The sequence below is a fragment of the Ranitomeya variabilis genome, chromosome 2 (assembly GCF_051348905.1).
Source record: "Ranitomeya variabilis isolate aRanVar5 chromosome 2, aRanVar5.hap1, whole genome shotgun sequence".
In the NCBI taxonomy this organism is placed as follows: Eukaryota; Metazoa; Chordata; class Amphibia; order Anura; family Dendrobatidae; genus Ranitomeya; species Ranitomeya variabilis.
In genome coordinates, this window is record NC_135233.1 from 962875163 (window position 1) to 962887861 (window position 12699).

Sequence of the window (12699 nt, forward strand, 5' to 3'; positions counted from 1 at the left end):
CATGCTGCAGGGGTGATGCACTCGGCAGCATGATAGATGCTGCATGCTGCAGGGGTGCTGCACTCGGCAGCGTGGTGGATGCTGCATGCTGCAGGGGTGCTGCACTTGGAAGTGTGGTGGATGCTGCATGCTGCAGGGGTGCTGCACTCTGGAGCATGTTGTAGCTGTGAACTGTGGGAAAAGCCGTAATCTCCAGTGTTGTTGGTGGAGGATAGTTTGGTGTTGGCGTCTTTGCCCACTGATGCTGTCCTTGGCTTTGTTCTTTGTTGGGAAAGAAATGTTCGCCTGCTGGTAATATCCTGCCTGCGGATGGTATCTTCTGGCCTGCTGCAATGCCTGGCTGTAAGCAGCCTGGCAGGCCTGCATGACATTCAGCTGGAGTTCAGGGGTAAGGTTTTCTGACATGCTCCGCTCTATTGCGGAAAAAAAATGTTGCGCCGGTCTCTGAAGGTCGGCTTCCAGGCGGTTAAGGCATCTGTGGACATCCTGGAAAAGTGTGTTCACCTGAGTGAACCCACTGTCCAGTCTATCTCCAATCTTCATCCCATCCTAGAAGATCGAGTTTAAATGAATAAACTAGGGCATGACTGACCTCTCCCAGGCCCTCTGTTGCTGGCAAGAAGTCCCAACAAAAGCAGTGGCAGAGGACTGGGACAGGGGATAACCTGATGGACCGGCTGCCTGTTCCCCAGCCTGTGAAGCCTGCCCAGTTGCTGCATCGCTGGCGACTGATTGGGAGTGTTCCGTGGCTGTTTGATGAGGGGCCGCTCCAAATGAGGATGAGCCAGGTTGTGTGGTGCTGCTTCAGGTTCTGTGTGGAAAATAAATGAAAAACATTACTAAAAAAAATAACATTTTAGAAAGCGCCAACATATCCTGTAGAACTGAACAATTCAGATGTTAAATAATTGAATACAACACAAAGATACTCACGTTCGATGAGCAACCGCAGGCCTCAGGAAATCCAGCATGCAATGATATTTGTATTTTGATATCTTTGGGGCAGCACCACTTCGAACCTGAATCTCCTCTCTCATATCTTTATTAAAGCGATCCTTCATCAAACACCTACAGACTTTTACTCTCTTTACTGTGAAGGGGGAAAAAAATAATTGTAAAACAATGCACCTACATTTACAGGTTCACTGCCGCGTCAGACCACATTGCAAAACTTACAAAAGTCCTTTCTGACTTGTGGGGTGGCATGGTCCCAATTTGCCATGAACGATCGGGCAACTTCTTCCCAGAGTTGTCGAATCACTACCGAGTCAGAATGTTGATGATCATGGGTGTCCCACAACGCTACTCGCTCTTGCACAAGATTAATCAGTTGATTATTGTCTATGATGGTATTGGCTTCCTCACATTGTGGACTTAGACATCAAAGAAACACAAAAAATTAAGTCTTAGTTTTAAAGATGAAACACTTAAACCAAAAACAATCAAGACTACTTACACGCCGTCTTTCCACCTCAGAAACTTGGGCCCGACGACCCTGGGAAGAATCATCACTCAACTGCTCAGCACCAGAAAGTGTCCTTTAAAGAAAATACATGATTTTGACATATGATTTATGTGTCTTATTGACAGTCAATACATACCAATCAGTTTAGCAAATGTACTCACTTCATCTGTGTCTTGTCCATTCTGGGCAGCATTACGGTCTTCACTCGAGGACATGTTGGATTAGAAGGCTGCAAGAGAGACAGAGTACACACTGCATAACATGACAAATACAAATAGACAGAGTACAGACTGGAGTGAAAGGGACAGACAGACATTTTCATAGCTTCTATACTCACATCCAGAGTCTTCAGATGAAATCCAGAGTCTTGGTAGCACATCCAGAGTGTTGTGATCACTTCAAGAGTCTTGAGAGTACTGGAATTACAGTGTCCACACTCCCTTTTTATATAGCTTGGCTTTTGGAGTGGCTGAAACCAGTTCCTGGACATGTTCAGTCTGAAGTACACATGCGCATCGAACGCATCCATGCGCATATCCATGCGTACCAATGCGTTCCTATAGGCAGTAATGCATTGTATATACACACTCATCCACATGCGTATGCCTGCGCATATTTGATGCCTCAAAAAATACATGTTGTGTTCACCAGACACCGCAAAACAACGCACGGGGACGCATCCACATACATCCGCATACAAACTGATGCCAACGCATGTCAATGCGTACACAATGTTAAAGATAGGTATGCAAGATGCATGCGGACAGTACGCGGGCCTACTCTGCGCAAAAAAAACACTAATGTGAAATGGGCCTGAGTGAGTACAAACCTCTACAACACGTACAGATCATTAAAGGGCCACTGTCACCCCCTCCAGCTGTTATAAACTAAAAGAGCCACCTTGTGCAGCAGTAATGCTGCATTCTAACAAGGTGGCTCTTTTAGTTTTTGGTGCATGTATTCCCAAAATAAAGCATTTTATAACTTCAAACTCCAAAATACCTGTCTTTCCCAAGGAAGCAGGTCCTCACCACCCTGCTTGAAACGCCAAATCTTCACTCAACGTCACTCAAATCTTCAGGTGCGCCGGGCACCGCTGTTTTCGCATGAAATCCGGCGCCTGCGCTGTGTAGTACTGTCTGGTGCAGGCGCAGTGAGCTCTGGCCGTCTGACGTCACAGCCAGGCTTGCAGACGGCACCTGTGCGGCCACCCACCTTGGTAATCCCAGCCCTGCAGTGTGTTATGCATTATGCACAGTGCGGGGCTGGGATTACCAAGGTGGGTGGCCGCACTGGCTGCACAGGTGCCGTCTGCAAGCCTGGCTGTGATGTCAGATGGCCAGAGCTCACTGCGCCTGCACCAGACAGTACTACACAGAGAAGGCGCCGGATTTCATGCGAAAACAGCGCGGAGGGGGCGGCGCCCGGCTCCCCTGAAGATTTGAGTGATGGCAGTTTGGCGTTTCAAGCAGGGGGGTGAGGACCTGCCTCCCTGGTGAAAGACAGGTATTTTGGAGAAGTTATAAAACGCTTTATTTTGGGAATACATGCACCAAAAACTAAAAGAGCCACCTTGTTAGAATGCAGCATTACTGCTGCACAAGGTGGCTCTTTTAGTTTATAACGGCTGGAGGGGGGTGACAGTGGCCCTTTAATGTACATTGGATCAATAAATACAGGATTTTTTTTGTTATCTCTTTTTTTCCCAAAACTATCAGTTAATCAATATACATTGACATAGCAGCACATTGTTCATCTGTATAGAGTTATTACGATCCACTACAAGTATTGCTATTTCCACTGTGTCGCTACCCGGTATCACACTGTCTAATCTTTGCTGACACTGTCAGGCTATGTAATGGCAGAAAATCACAATGAAAATGGAATACCCAGTAATGTACGTTACTCATTCTTTTGTCCTGAAGAATAGAAATGTATTTACTACAGCAGTTCAAATACTGGTCAGCTCTTCTGTAACAAAGTGTGGCAGCTATCCCTTCATAGATCTCCATTGGGTTGCATTGTCATTATTCATATTGTATATTTAATGTATAAAATAAAAATTACCTTAAGACGCATCTCTGAAGAAAAGGTGCAACATTGCTTTCTAGTTATTTTCAGCACCTCATCTTTATTTTCATTCAGAATTTTAATTGTCGGTAACCATGGGTTGCTCCCTGCAACAATGTAAGCCATCGGTACCCCAGATGCTGTCTTCACTTCAATTGGCTTTAGAAAACATAATGAACATGTGTACATGAACGGAGTCAGTACCAATTTTCATGAACCCTCCTTCAACTTTCCCAGATGAAGCCAAAATCGACAACATCTATTAAGACAATAAGGAACTGTTACCCCACTGACTATCATCAATAATTGATTATTGTTGCATGACCAGCAATCAATAATGGATTAAAGGTGCTACATGAATAATTTAAAAAAATCTACACTAACCTACCTGACCGATGCAACACCTCCATATTCAGCCCTATGTACCGTGTCAAGCTGACATAAACAATGTCATGTGACCGCTGCAGTAAATCAACAGTTCCTAATCGTCTGCAGCCATCAAAATTACATTCAAGATCACTCTTTCTTTCAAATGTCAAGTGTGCATGTATGGAGATGGTGGAGAAGCATAGCTTGTACGGTTAATGGCAGGTGACGACTGTGTTATACAGCCAATATCTGCCTCTAAGAGCAGTAATCATAACTAATTCTCATTAAAGCTGTTTAACGACTTCATTGCTGTCCATCTCTGGTTGCTTTGGTGTTGATATGTTGATGTAGCAGCCAGTATTCTGTTGAGGGTCTCCTTGCCTCCATATTTCTACTCTCATGAATCCCTGCCTGTGTCTAAAATTGATGGCTTACTCATGAATATTATGAACCTGGATAACCACTTTTAATTTCATTTATTTTACTATTGATTTTAGGGGTCTTTGAAGTCCTCTGCAGTGAACAGACAGTTTGTATGGCCAATTTTGGAGAAATCAATTTTGATCATTTTTTTTATTTAGAATAATTGAAAATGTCTGCTACTGTGTGTAGATATTGTTTTTTCCTCACAGATTGTCTTCTACACCTATGTTAGTATCATGCACGTGGTTTGTGGAACCACTGTACCATGGGCCGCAGAGTGCCTGGAGGAGCGGACTAAGAGATCACCTGACTATTCACTAGAGCCTCTGATGGTGAGGTTAGACTTGGCTCCTGATGAACGTCAGGTGCCACTCCAGGACAGACCAACGGTCAGAGAGCAGCTGGACCCAGAGGACAGACTGAATGGAGCAGCAGGCAAAGCTTGTATCAGAGACAGAGTTTGTATCTGAGTGCAGCTAGCAGGATTAGCTTCTGAGCGCAGCAAGCAGGACTTGCTTCTGAGTGCAGCAAGATTAGTTTCTGAAGCCGGCATGGTGCCAACAGGCAGTAATAGCTTCAGTTATTCAACTACTAAAAATTGCCATGCTAAAGCCAGCATCCTCTCACTACAGTAAGGGCCGATCAGCTCAAAAACACTACCCCAGACAGACGTGGTGCAATTCACTGCAAAGCAGGTCCCAGAATCACTTTAACACCTATACTTGGATCTGGACTTACAACAGGACCTCCTGGGTTGTGACCATGAAGTAGCTGCCAGGCTGAGGAGAGAGGTTGATGCAAGAGTAGTCAAACATGTTGGGTTAATGACTGGAGAGACAGAACCAGGGGCAAAATCAGGAGACAAAACGAGAAAGTAGACAGAGTGAAACCAGGACAGACTAAACCAGACACAGGATCAAAAGGCAGAGGAATGGTTAACTATCCAGGATCAAAATAGACAATTAGTCCAAGGGATATCCAAAGGCATAGAAGTATAACAAGCTGGGTCAGGTATCAGTCCAAAATAGCACACCAGAAGGAAACTTCTAGAAGGCTGAGAGTTTATAAACAGCCTGGTGCTGCCATATTGGTCACATATAAAATACTAATTGCACTTGCTGATCATCCCAAAAATAGACTGATCAGCAGAAATACATACTATCTGGCTGGGCGGCACAATAACGCCCAGCACTTAAACACAGTAATTTCAGTGGCATGTGCGTTACCACTTCCTCACAACGGGTATATTAGGCAGGTGTACTCAGAGGAAACTAAAGGAACACTAAGGAATCATGTCACAACAGGTGTTTAGCCACAATGTGTAGACCCAGGTGTATTTTATTTTAATAATCCCAATTAAAAAAAATTTCATGTGATCTAAAAGAAAAACATAATATGTGTATTCTTGAGACAGCCCTTAGCATTGGTACACCTGTGCACTTGGAAAGTTTCCCTTTTGAGAGCTCAGAAGAGATCTTTGTATACAAAAACCAGAGACATTTTATAGATAGAAGGCATGTTCAAATATACAGGTTACCAGATGTATAGAGTAATACATACCTTAGTTTTCTGACAATAAGAAATTATTGGATATTCAAAGGGTTTGTAGACTTCCATAACAAGACCTCCTGTATTGTCAGTCATCCTCCTAGTAACGGATCTATTTCCCGCACAGAAGTATTGGTAGGGGCAATCAAAGTCTTCTGTGACTGTGTACACCTGTTGACCCATGCTGTTTTTTATGTCATGTATGATTCTTCTACAATCTGAATAGAAATGTAGACATGTTATATACAATACAAGCATAGAAAAGCAAATCGCCAGAAAACAAATGTAACAAAATGGTGGTGGAATACTGGGAGCATTGCATTCTGCTTGGACACAGTGTGCACCAGATCTGCACAGACATGGAGACCTGACCCTGAGACTACGTACAGATGACCATGTATTCTGTCATCCTAGAGAATTTGGTCGATTTATACAAATCACACTCTCATGAAACTCTGATCAGAATTTGATCAATATGATCACAGTGTGTTCTGATTCTCCCAGATGAGGGAAAGATGGAGAAAATGTTTTTTGTTTTTTTTTCTGTCAGTGCCTGAAATTGAACAGCACTTAGATGTCATACGAGTGCAATCCCATGGCTCAGTCCGAGGAAAAAAATCAGACGTGCGCAAATAACATTGGTCTGAGTGCGATTGAATGTTTTTGTCAGATCACACGCGTACTGAAAATACGGCCTTGTGCACGAGCCCTTAGATGCAGAACAGGTGCACATGTCGTGTTGCACCCAGGTTCTCATTGCTCCCAACTGCAGTTACCCATGACGAGCTATGACTGTGTACACTGAATCGCGGGTGGTGCGCCGCACTGGTATGTGAATATTAAACATGCGAGGGACGGGGATAGTGGGGTTTCAAGTCAGGAGACCCTGGCCAGTTCATGCATAGTGGCACGTAGAGTGAAAATGATGACAAAAACACTTGTCATGACAGCCAACTGTTGCAGCGGGGTGATGTGGAAGTGAACCAACAGGGTCGGCAGTTATGCTGTTAAACACAGAAAGTTTAGCAAGGAATGAAGAACCCTAGGCATTAAAGCTCACTTTTAAATTTGTTGCATACTATAAAATGTCAAATGATAGCCTTGGATTGGCCTACACCAAATGATCAGTAATGTTTGTAACAGGCTGTAGCCTGTGTTATACATGTTATTGATCATTAGGTCTAGAACATTTTACATACAAATGTAGATTAGGGATGAGTGAACAAGCTTGGTGATATTTGGATATCACTCAAGTTTCTGGGTGCTCAGATGAGCTCAGCACTTGAAGAACATTGGCTGGTGCTCAGATCTGAAGCTCAAATCCTCACCCCGCATGTTTGGCACCTGTTAGGCTACGTTCACATTAGCGTCTTTGGGTGCAGTGTCGTCGGCAGATACCGATGCATGCGTCATGCGCCCCTATCTTTAACATGGGGGGCGCATGGACATGCGCCGGTATGCGTTGTCAAGCATTGTACGACGCATGCGTCATTTGGGCGCACCAGACAGGGCACGGCCGACACTACATGTTGCATTTTTCCGGCGACAAATTTCCGGTAAACGTATTGAAAAAAGCTATGAGGGGGCACCACGGTCAGGGGGATCACACCGAGACCTACATACAAGTCATTCATATAAAGCAAAAAACGAAAACAGTCTCATAGAAGGGGATCACCACACATATGGATAAGGCACTAGTAAAGACACAACTTTATTAAGACACCATATACAAGTAGCAAAAATTCAGACAGTTAAAAACATTTAAAAAACATGTACTTTATACAAAAGGCCCATAATAAGGCTACAACCCACACACAGGACTAAACAATAAATGCTAAATACTCTCATGGACAAAGGTGGCTAATACCACCATGCCTACGTAGACAGCTCTGCCCCTCTCACAAGTGTATAATAATGATGTCAAAATGTACTATAACAATCTTGAGGTAACAGAGCCCTGTTAGTACAAAAAGTGTCCGCATAAAACCACCCAAACAGAAAAGTAGCGAAATACACTAAGTCCTGAGGGGTGAGCACACCTCACAATCAGTAAAAACTGAAGTATAAAGGTACCTTCACACGAAACGACGCTGCAGCGATAGCGACAACGATGCCGATCGTTGCAGCATCGCTGTTTGATCGCTGGAGAGCTGTCACACAGACCGCTCTCCAGCGACCAACGATGCCGAGGTCCCCGGGTAACCAGGGTAAACATCGGGTTACTAAGCGCAGGGCCGCGCTTAGTAACCCGATGTTTACCCTGGTTACCATTGTAAAAGTAAAAAAAAACAAACAGTACATACTCACCATCTGATGTCCGTCAGGTCCCTTGCCGTCTGCTTCCTGCTCTGACTGAGTGCCGCCGTACAGTGAGAGCAGAGCACAGCGTTGACGTCACCGCTGTGCTGTACTTTCACTTTCACTTTGCGGCGCTCAGTCAGTGTGGGAAGCAGACGGCAAGGGACCTGACGGACATCAGATGGTGAGTATGTACTGTTTGTTTTTTTTTACTTTTACGATGGTAACCAGGGTAAACATCGGGTTACTAAGCGCGGCCCTGCGCTTAGTAACCCGATGTTTACCCTGGTTACCAGTGTAAAATATCGCTGGTATCGTTGCTTTTGCTGTCAAACACAACGATACACGGTGATCGGACGACCAAATAAAATTCTGAACTTTATTCAGCGACCAGCGACATCACAGCAGGATCCTGATCGCTGCTGCGTGTCAAACTAAACGATATCGCTAGCAAGGACGCTGCAACATCACGGATCGCTAGTGATATCGTTACAAAGTCGTTTTGTGTGAAGGTACCTTAAGGGCTGGAAGGCTGTAAATAGTGTGAAGTAATCACAAACATAGACCAAACAAACTGAGCATACCAAGGCAAGGTAACCGATGAAACCCAGATGAAATGTGCAGAGCGGTTGTGCAAGCAGACAAAGTCCTGGTTAGGGCTGTGCAGCAGCCCAACGCGTGTCGCCACCTACAAGTGGCTTCGTTATGGGTAATATCAGAAAGCAGAGTCTGCTACTTAACCCCTTTGCGCCATCCGCCATACTAGTATGGTGCTGCCGGCACTGCATTTGTGCCAGCCGCCGTACTAGTACGGCGGCTCGATCACCGCGGTCTCGCGCTGAGCGCCGCGGTGATCGGGTGCGGGTGTCAGCTGTATATGACAGCTGACACCCCGCAGCAATGCCCACGATTGGCGCTATCGCCGATTGTGGGCATTTAACCCCTCTGATGCCGCTGTCAGTAGTGACAGCGGCATAGAGGTGGATCGCGCAGGGATGGGGCTCCCTGCACTCTCCCACCGGAGCAACGCGATGAGATCGCGCTGCTCCGGTGACCTGGAAGGAGTCCTCGGATCCAAGATGGCCGCGGGACTCCTTCCGGGTCATTTACTGACCTGGCTTGCCGGCGCCTGCTGAGAGTTCCTAATAGCAGGCGCCGGCAAGCCTGTGGAACGTGCCTGTCAGATCGTTGATCTGACAGAGTGCTATGCACACTGTCAGATCAACGATCTGATCTAAAACAGTGATGTTCCACCCTGGGACAATGGTAAAAAGTAAAAAAAAAAAAAAATACAATGTATAAAAATAAAATAAAAAAATCCCCAAATAAAGAAAAAAAAAACATTTCCCAATAAATCCATTTATTTAAGTAAATAAAAAAAAACAATAAAAGTATACAGATTTGGTATCGACGCGTCCGTAACGACCCGCTCTATAAAACTATCCCACTAGTTAACCCCTTCAGTGAACACCGCAAAAAAAAAAAAAAACAAGGCAAAAAACAACGCTTTATTATCATACAGGCGAACATAAAGTAGAATAACACGCGATCAAAAAGACGGACATAAATAACCATGGTACCGTTGAAAACATCATCTTGTCCCGCAAAAAAAAAGCTGCCATATAGCATCATCAACAGAAAAATAAAAAAGTTATAGCTCTCAGAATAAAGCGATGCAAAAACAATTTTTTTTTATCTAAAATAGTTTTTATTGTGTAAAAGCGCCAAAACACAAAAAATTACATAAATGAGGTATCGCTGTAATCGTACTGACCTGAAGAATAAAGCTGCTTTATCAGTTTTACCACACGTGGAACGGTATAAATGCCCCCCCCCCTAAAAGAATTTCAGAAATTGCTGGTTTTTGTTCATTCCGCCTCCCAAAAATCAGAATAAAAGGCGATCAAAAAATGTCATGTGCCCGAAAATGGTACCAATAAAAATGTCAACTCGTCCCGCAAAAAACAAGAGCTCACATGACTCTGTGGGCCAAAATGTGGATAAATTATAGCTCTCAAAATGTTGTGATGCAAAAACTATTTTTTGTAATAAAAAGCGTCTTTTAGTGTGTGATGGCTGCCAATCATAAAAATCCACCAAAAAAACGCTATAAAAGTAAATCAAACCCCCTTCATCACCCGCTTAGTTAGGGAAAAATAATAAAATTTTTAAAAATGTATGTATTTCCATTTTCCCATTAGGGTTAGGGTTAATGGCTACGGTTAGGGCTAGAGTTAGGGCTAGGGTTAGGGATAGGGTTGGGGTTAGGGCTGGGGTTAGGGCTAGGGTTAGGGCTGGAGTTAAGGTTGGGGTTAGGATTTCAGTTAGAATTGGGGGTTTCCACTGTTTAGGCACATCAGGGGCTCTCCAAACGAGACGTGGCGTCCGATCTCAATTCCAGCCAATTCTGCTTTGAAAAACTAAAACAGTGCTCCTTCCCTTCCGAGTTTTCCCGTGCACCCAAACAGTGGTCCCCCCCAAAATATGGGGTATCAGAGTTCTCAGGACAAGTTGGACAACAACTTTTGGGGTCCAATTTGTCCTGTTACCCTTGGGAAAATAAAAATGTGGGGGCTAAAATATCATTTTCGTGGAAAAAAAAGGATTTTTTATTTTCACGGCTCTGCGTTATAAACTGTAGTGAAACACTTGTTGGTTCAAAGTTCTCACAACACATCTAGATAAGTTCCTTGGGGGGTCTAGTTTCCAATATGGGGTCACTTGTGGGGGGTTTCTACTGTTTAGTTACATCAGGGGCTCTGCAAATGCAACATGATGCAGGATGACCAATCTATCTAAGTCTGCATTTCAAATGGTGCTCCTTCCCTTCTGAGCTCTGCCGTGCGCCCAAACAGTGGTTCCCCCTCATGTATGGGATATCATCGTACTCAGGACAAATTGGACAATAACTTTTGTGGTCCAATTTCTCCTGTTACCCTTGGGGAAAAAAAAATTGCGGGCTGAAACATCATTTTGTGGAAAGAAAAAATTATTTTTTTAATTTTCACAGCGCTACATTCTAAACTTTAGTGAAACAATTGGGGGTTAAAAGTGCTCACCACACATCTAGATAAGTTCCTTAGGGGGTCTTCTTTCCAAAAAGGGGTCCATTATGGGGGGTTTCCACTGTTTAGGCACGTCAGGGGCTCTCCAATCGAGCCATGGGTTCCAATCTCAATTCCAGCAAATCTTGCATTGAAAAGTCAAATGGCGCTCCTTCCCTTCCGAGCTCTGCCATGTGCCCAATCAATGGTTTACCCCAACATGTGGGGTATCAGCGTACTCAGGACAAATTGTACAACAACTTTTGTGGTCCAATTTCTCCTGTTACCCTTGGTAATATAAAACAAATTGGATCTGAAGTAAAAATGTTGTGAAAAAAAGTTAAATGTTCAATTTTTTTTAAACATTCCAAAAATTCCTGTGAAGCACCTGAGGGGTTAATAAACTTTTTAAATGTGGTTTTGAGTACCTTGAGGGGTGCAGTTTTTAGAATGGTGTCACTTTTGGGCATTTTCTGTCATATAGACCCCTCAAAGTCACTTCAAGTGTGAGGTGGTCCATAAAAAATTTTGTTGCAAAAATGAGAAATCGCTGGTCAACTTTTAACCCTTATAACTCCCTAACAAAAAAAAATTATGTTTCCAAAATTGTGCTGATGTAAAGCAGACATGTTGGAAATGTTGTTTATTAACTATATTATGTGATATAACTCTCTAATTTAAGGGCATAAAAACTAAAAGTTTGAAAATTGCTAAATTTTCATAATTTTCGTCAAATTTTTTTTTTTTTTCACAAATAAATGCAAGTCATATCGAAGAAGTTTTACCACTATCATGAAGTACAATATGTCACGAGAAAACAGTCTCAGAATCACCAGGATCCGTTGAAGCGTTTCAGAGTTATGACCTCATAAATTGACAGTGGTCAGAATTGTAAAAATTGGCCCTGTCACTTAGGTGAAAACAGGCTTCGGGGTGAAGGGGTTAAATAGAACAGTTACAATAACGTTTACCTAAATCAGCTGTGTCCCTGATAATCTGCATGGAGTTTAAGGGTACTGTCACACAGTACCATTTTGATCGCTACGACGGCACGATCCGTGACGTCGCAGCGATCGTATGATTATCGCTCCAGCGTCGTAGACTGCGGTCACACGTTGCAATCACGGCGCTGGAGCGATGCCGAAGTCCCCGGTAACCAGGGTAAACATCGGGTAACTAAGCGCAGGGCCGCGCTTAGTAACCCGATGTTTACCGTGGTTACCAGCGTAAACGTAAAAAAACAAACAGTACATACTTACATTCCGGTGTCTGTCCTCCAGCGTCTCAGCTTCTCTCCACTGTGTAAGCGCCATAGCCGGCAAGCACAGCGGTGACGTCAGACGTCACCGCTGTGCTCGCTTTCCGGCTGGCAGACGCTCACACAGTGGAGAGAAGCTGAGACGCTGGAGGACAGACACCGGAATGTGAGTATGTACTGTTTGTTTTTTTACGTTTACGCTGGTAACCACGGTAAACATCGGG

The 12699-nt window shown here is 43.9% G+C and overlaps 1 protein-coding gene across 1 annotated transcript in view; it reads right to left on the reverse strand.

The window, feature by feature from the left end:
* LOC143810071 (phospholipid scramblase 1-like) overlaps positions 1 to 12699 on the reverse strand; it is a 54214-nt gene that overhangs the window by 22271 nt on the left and 19244 nt on the right. The window contains exons 5-6 of the mRNA XM_077292957.1: positions 5888 to 6093; positions 3533 to 3694 (exon numbers count right to left, since the gene is read on the reverse strand). Of these exons, the coding sequence (XP_077149072.1) occupies positions 3533 to 3694; positions 5888 to 6093 (368 nt within the window). The remainder of the gene's footprint in view (positions 1 to 3532; positions 3695 to 5887; positions 6094 to 12699) is intronic.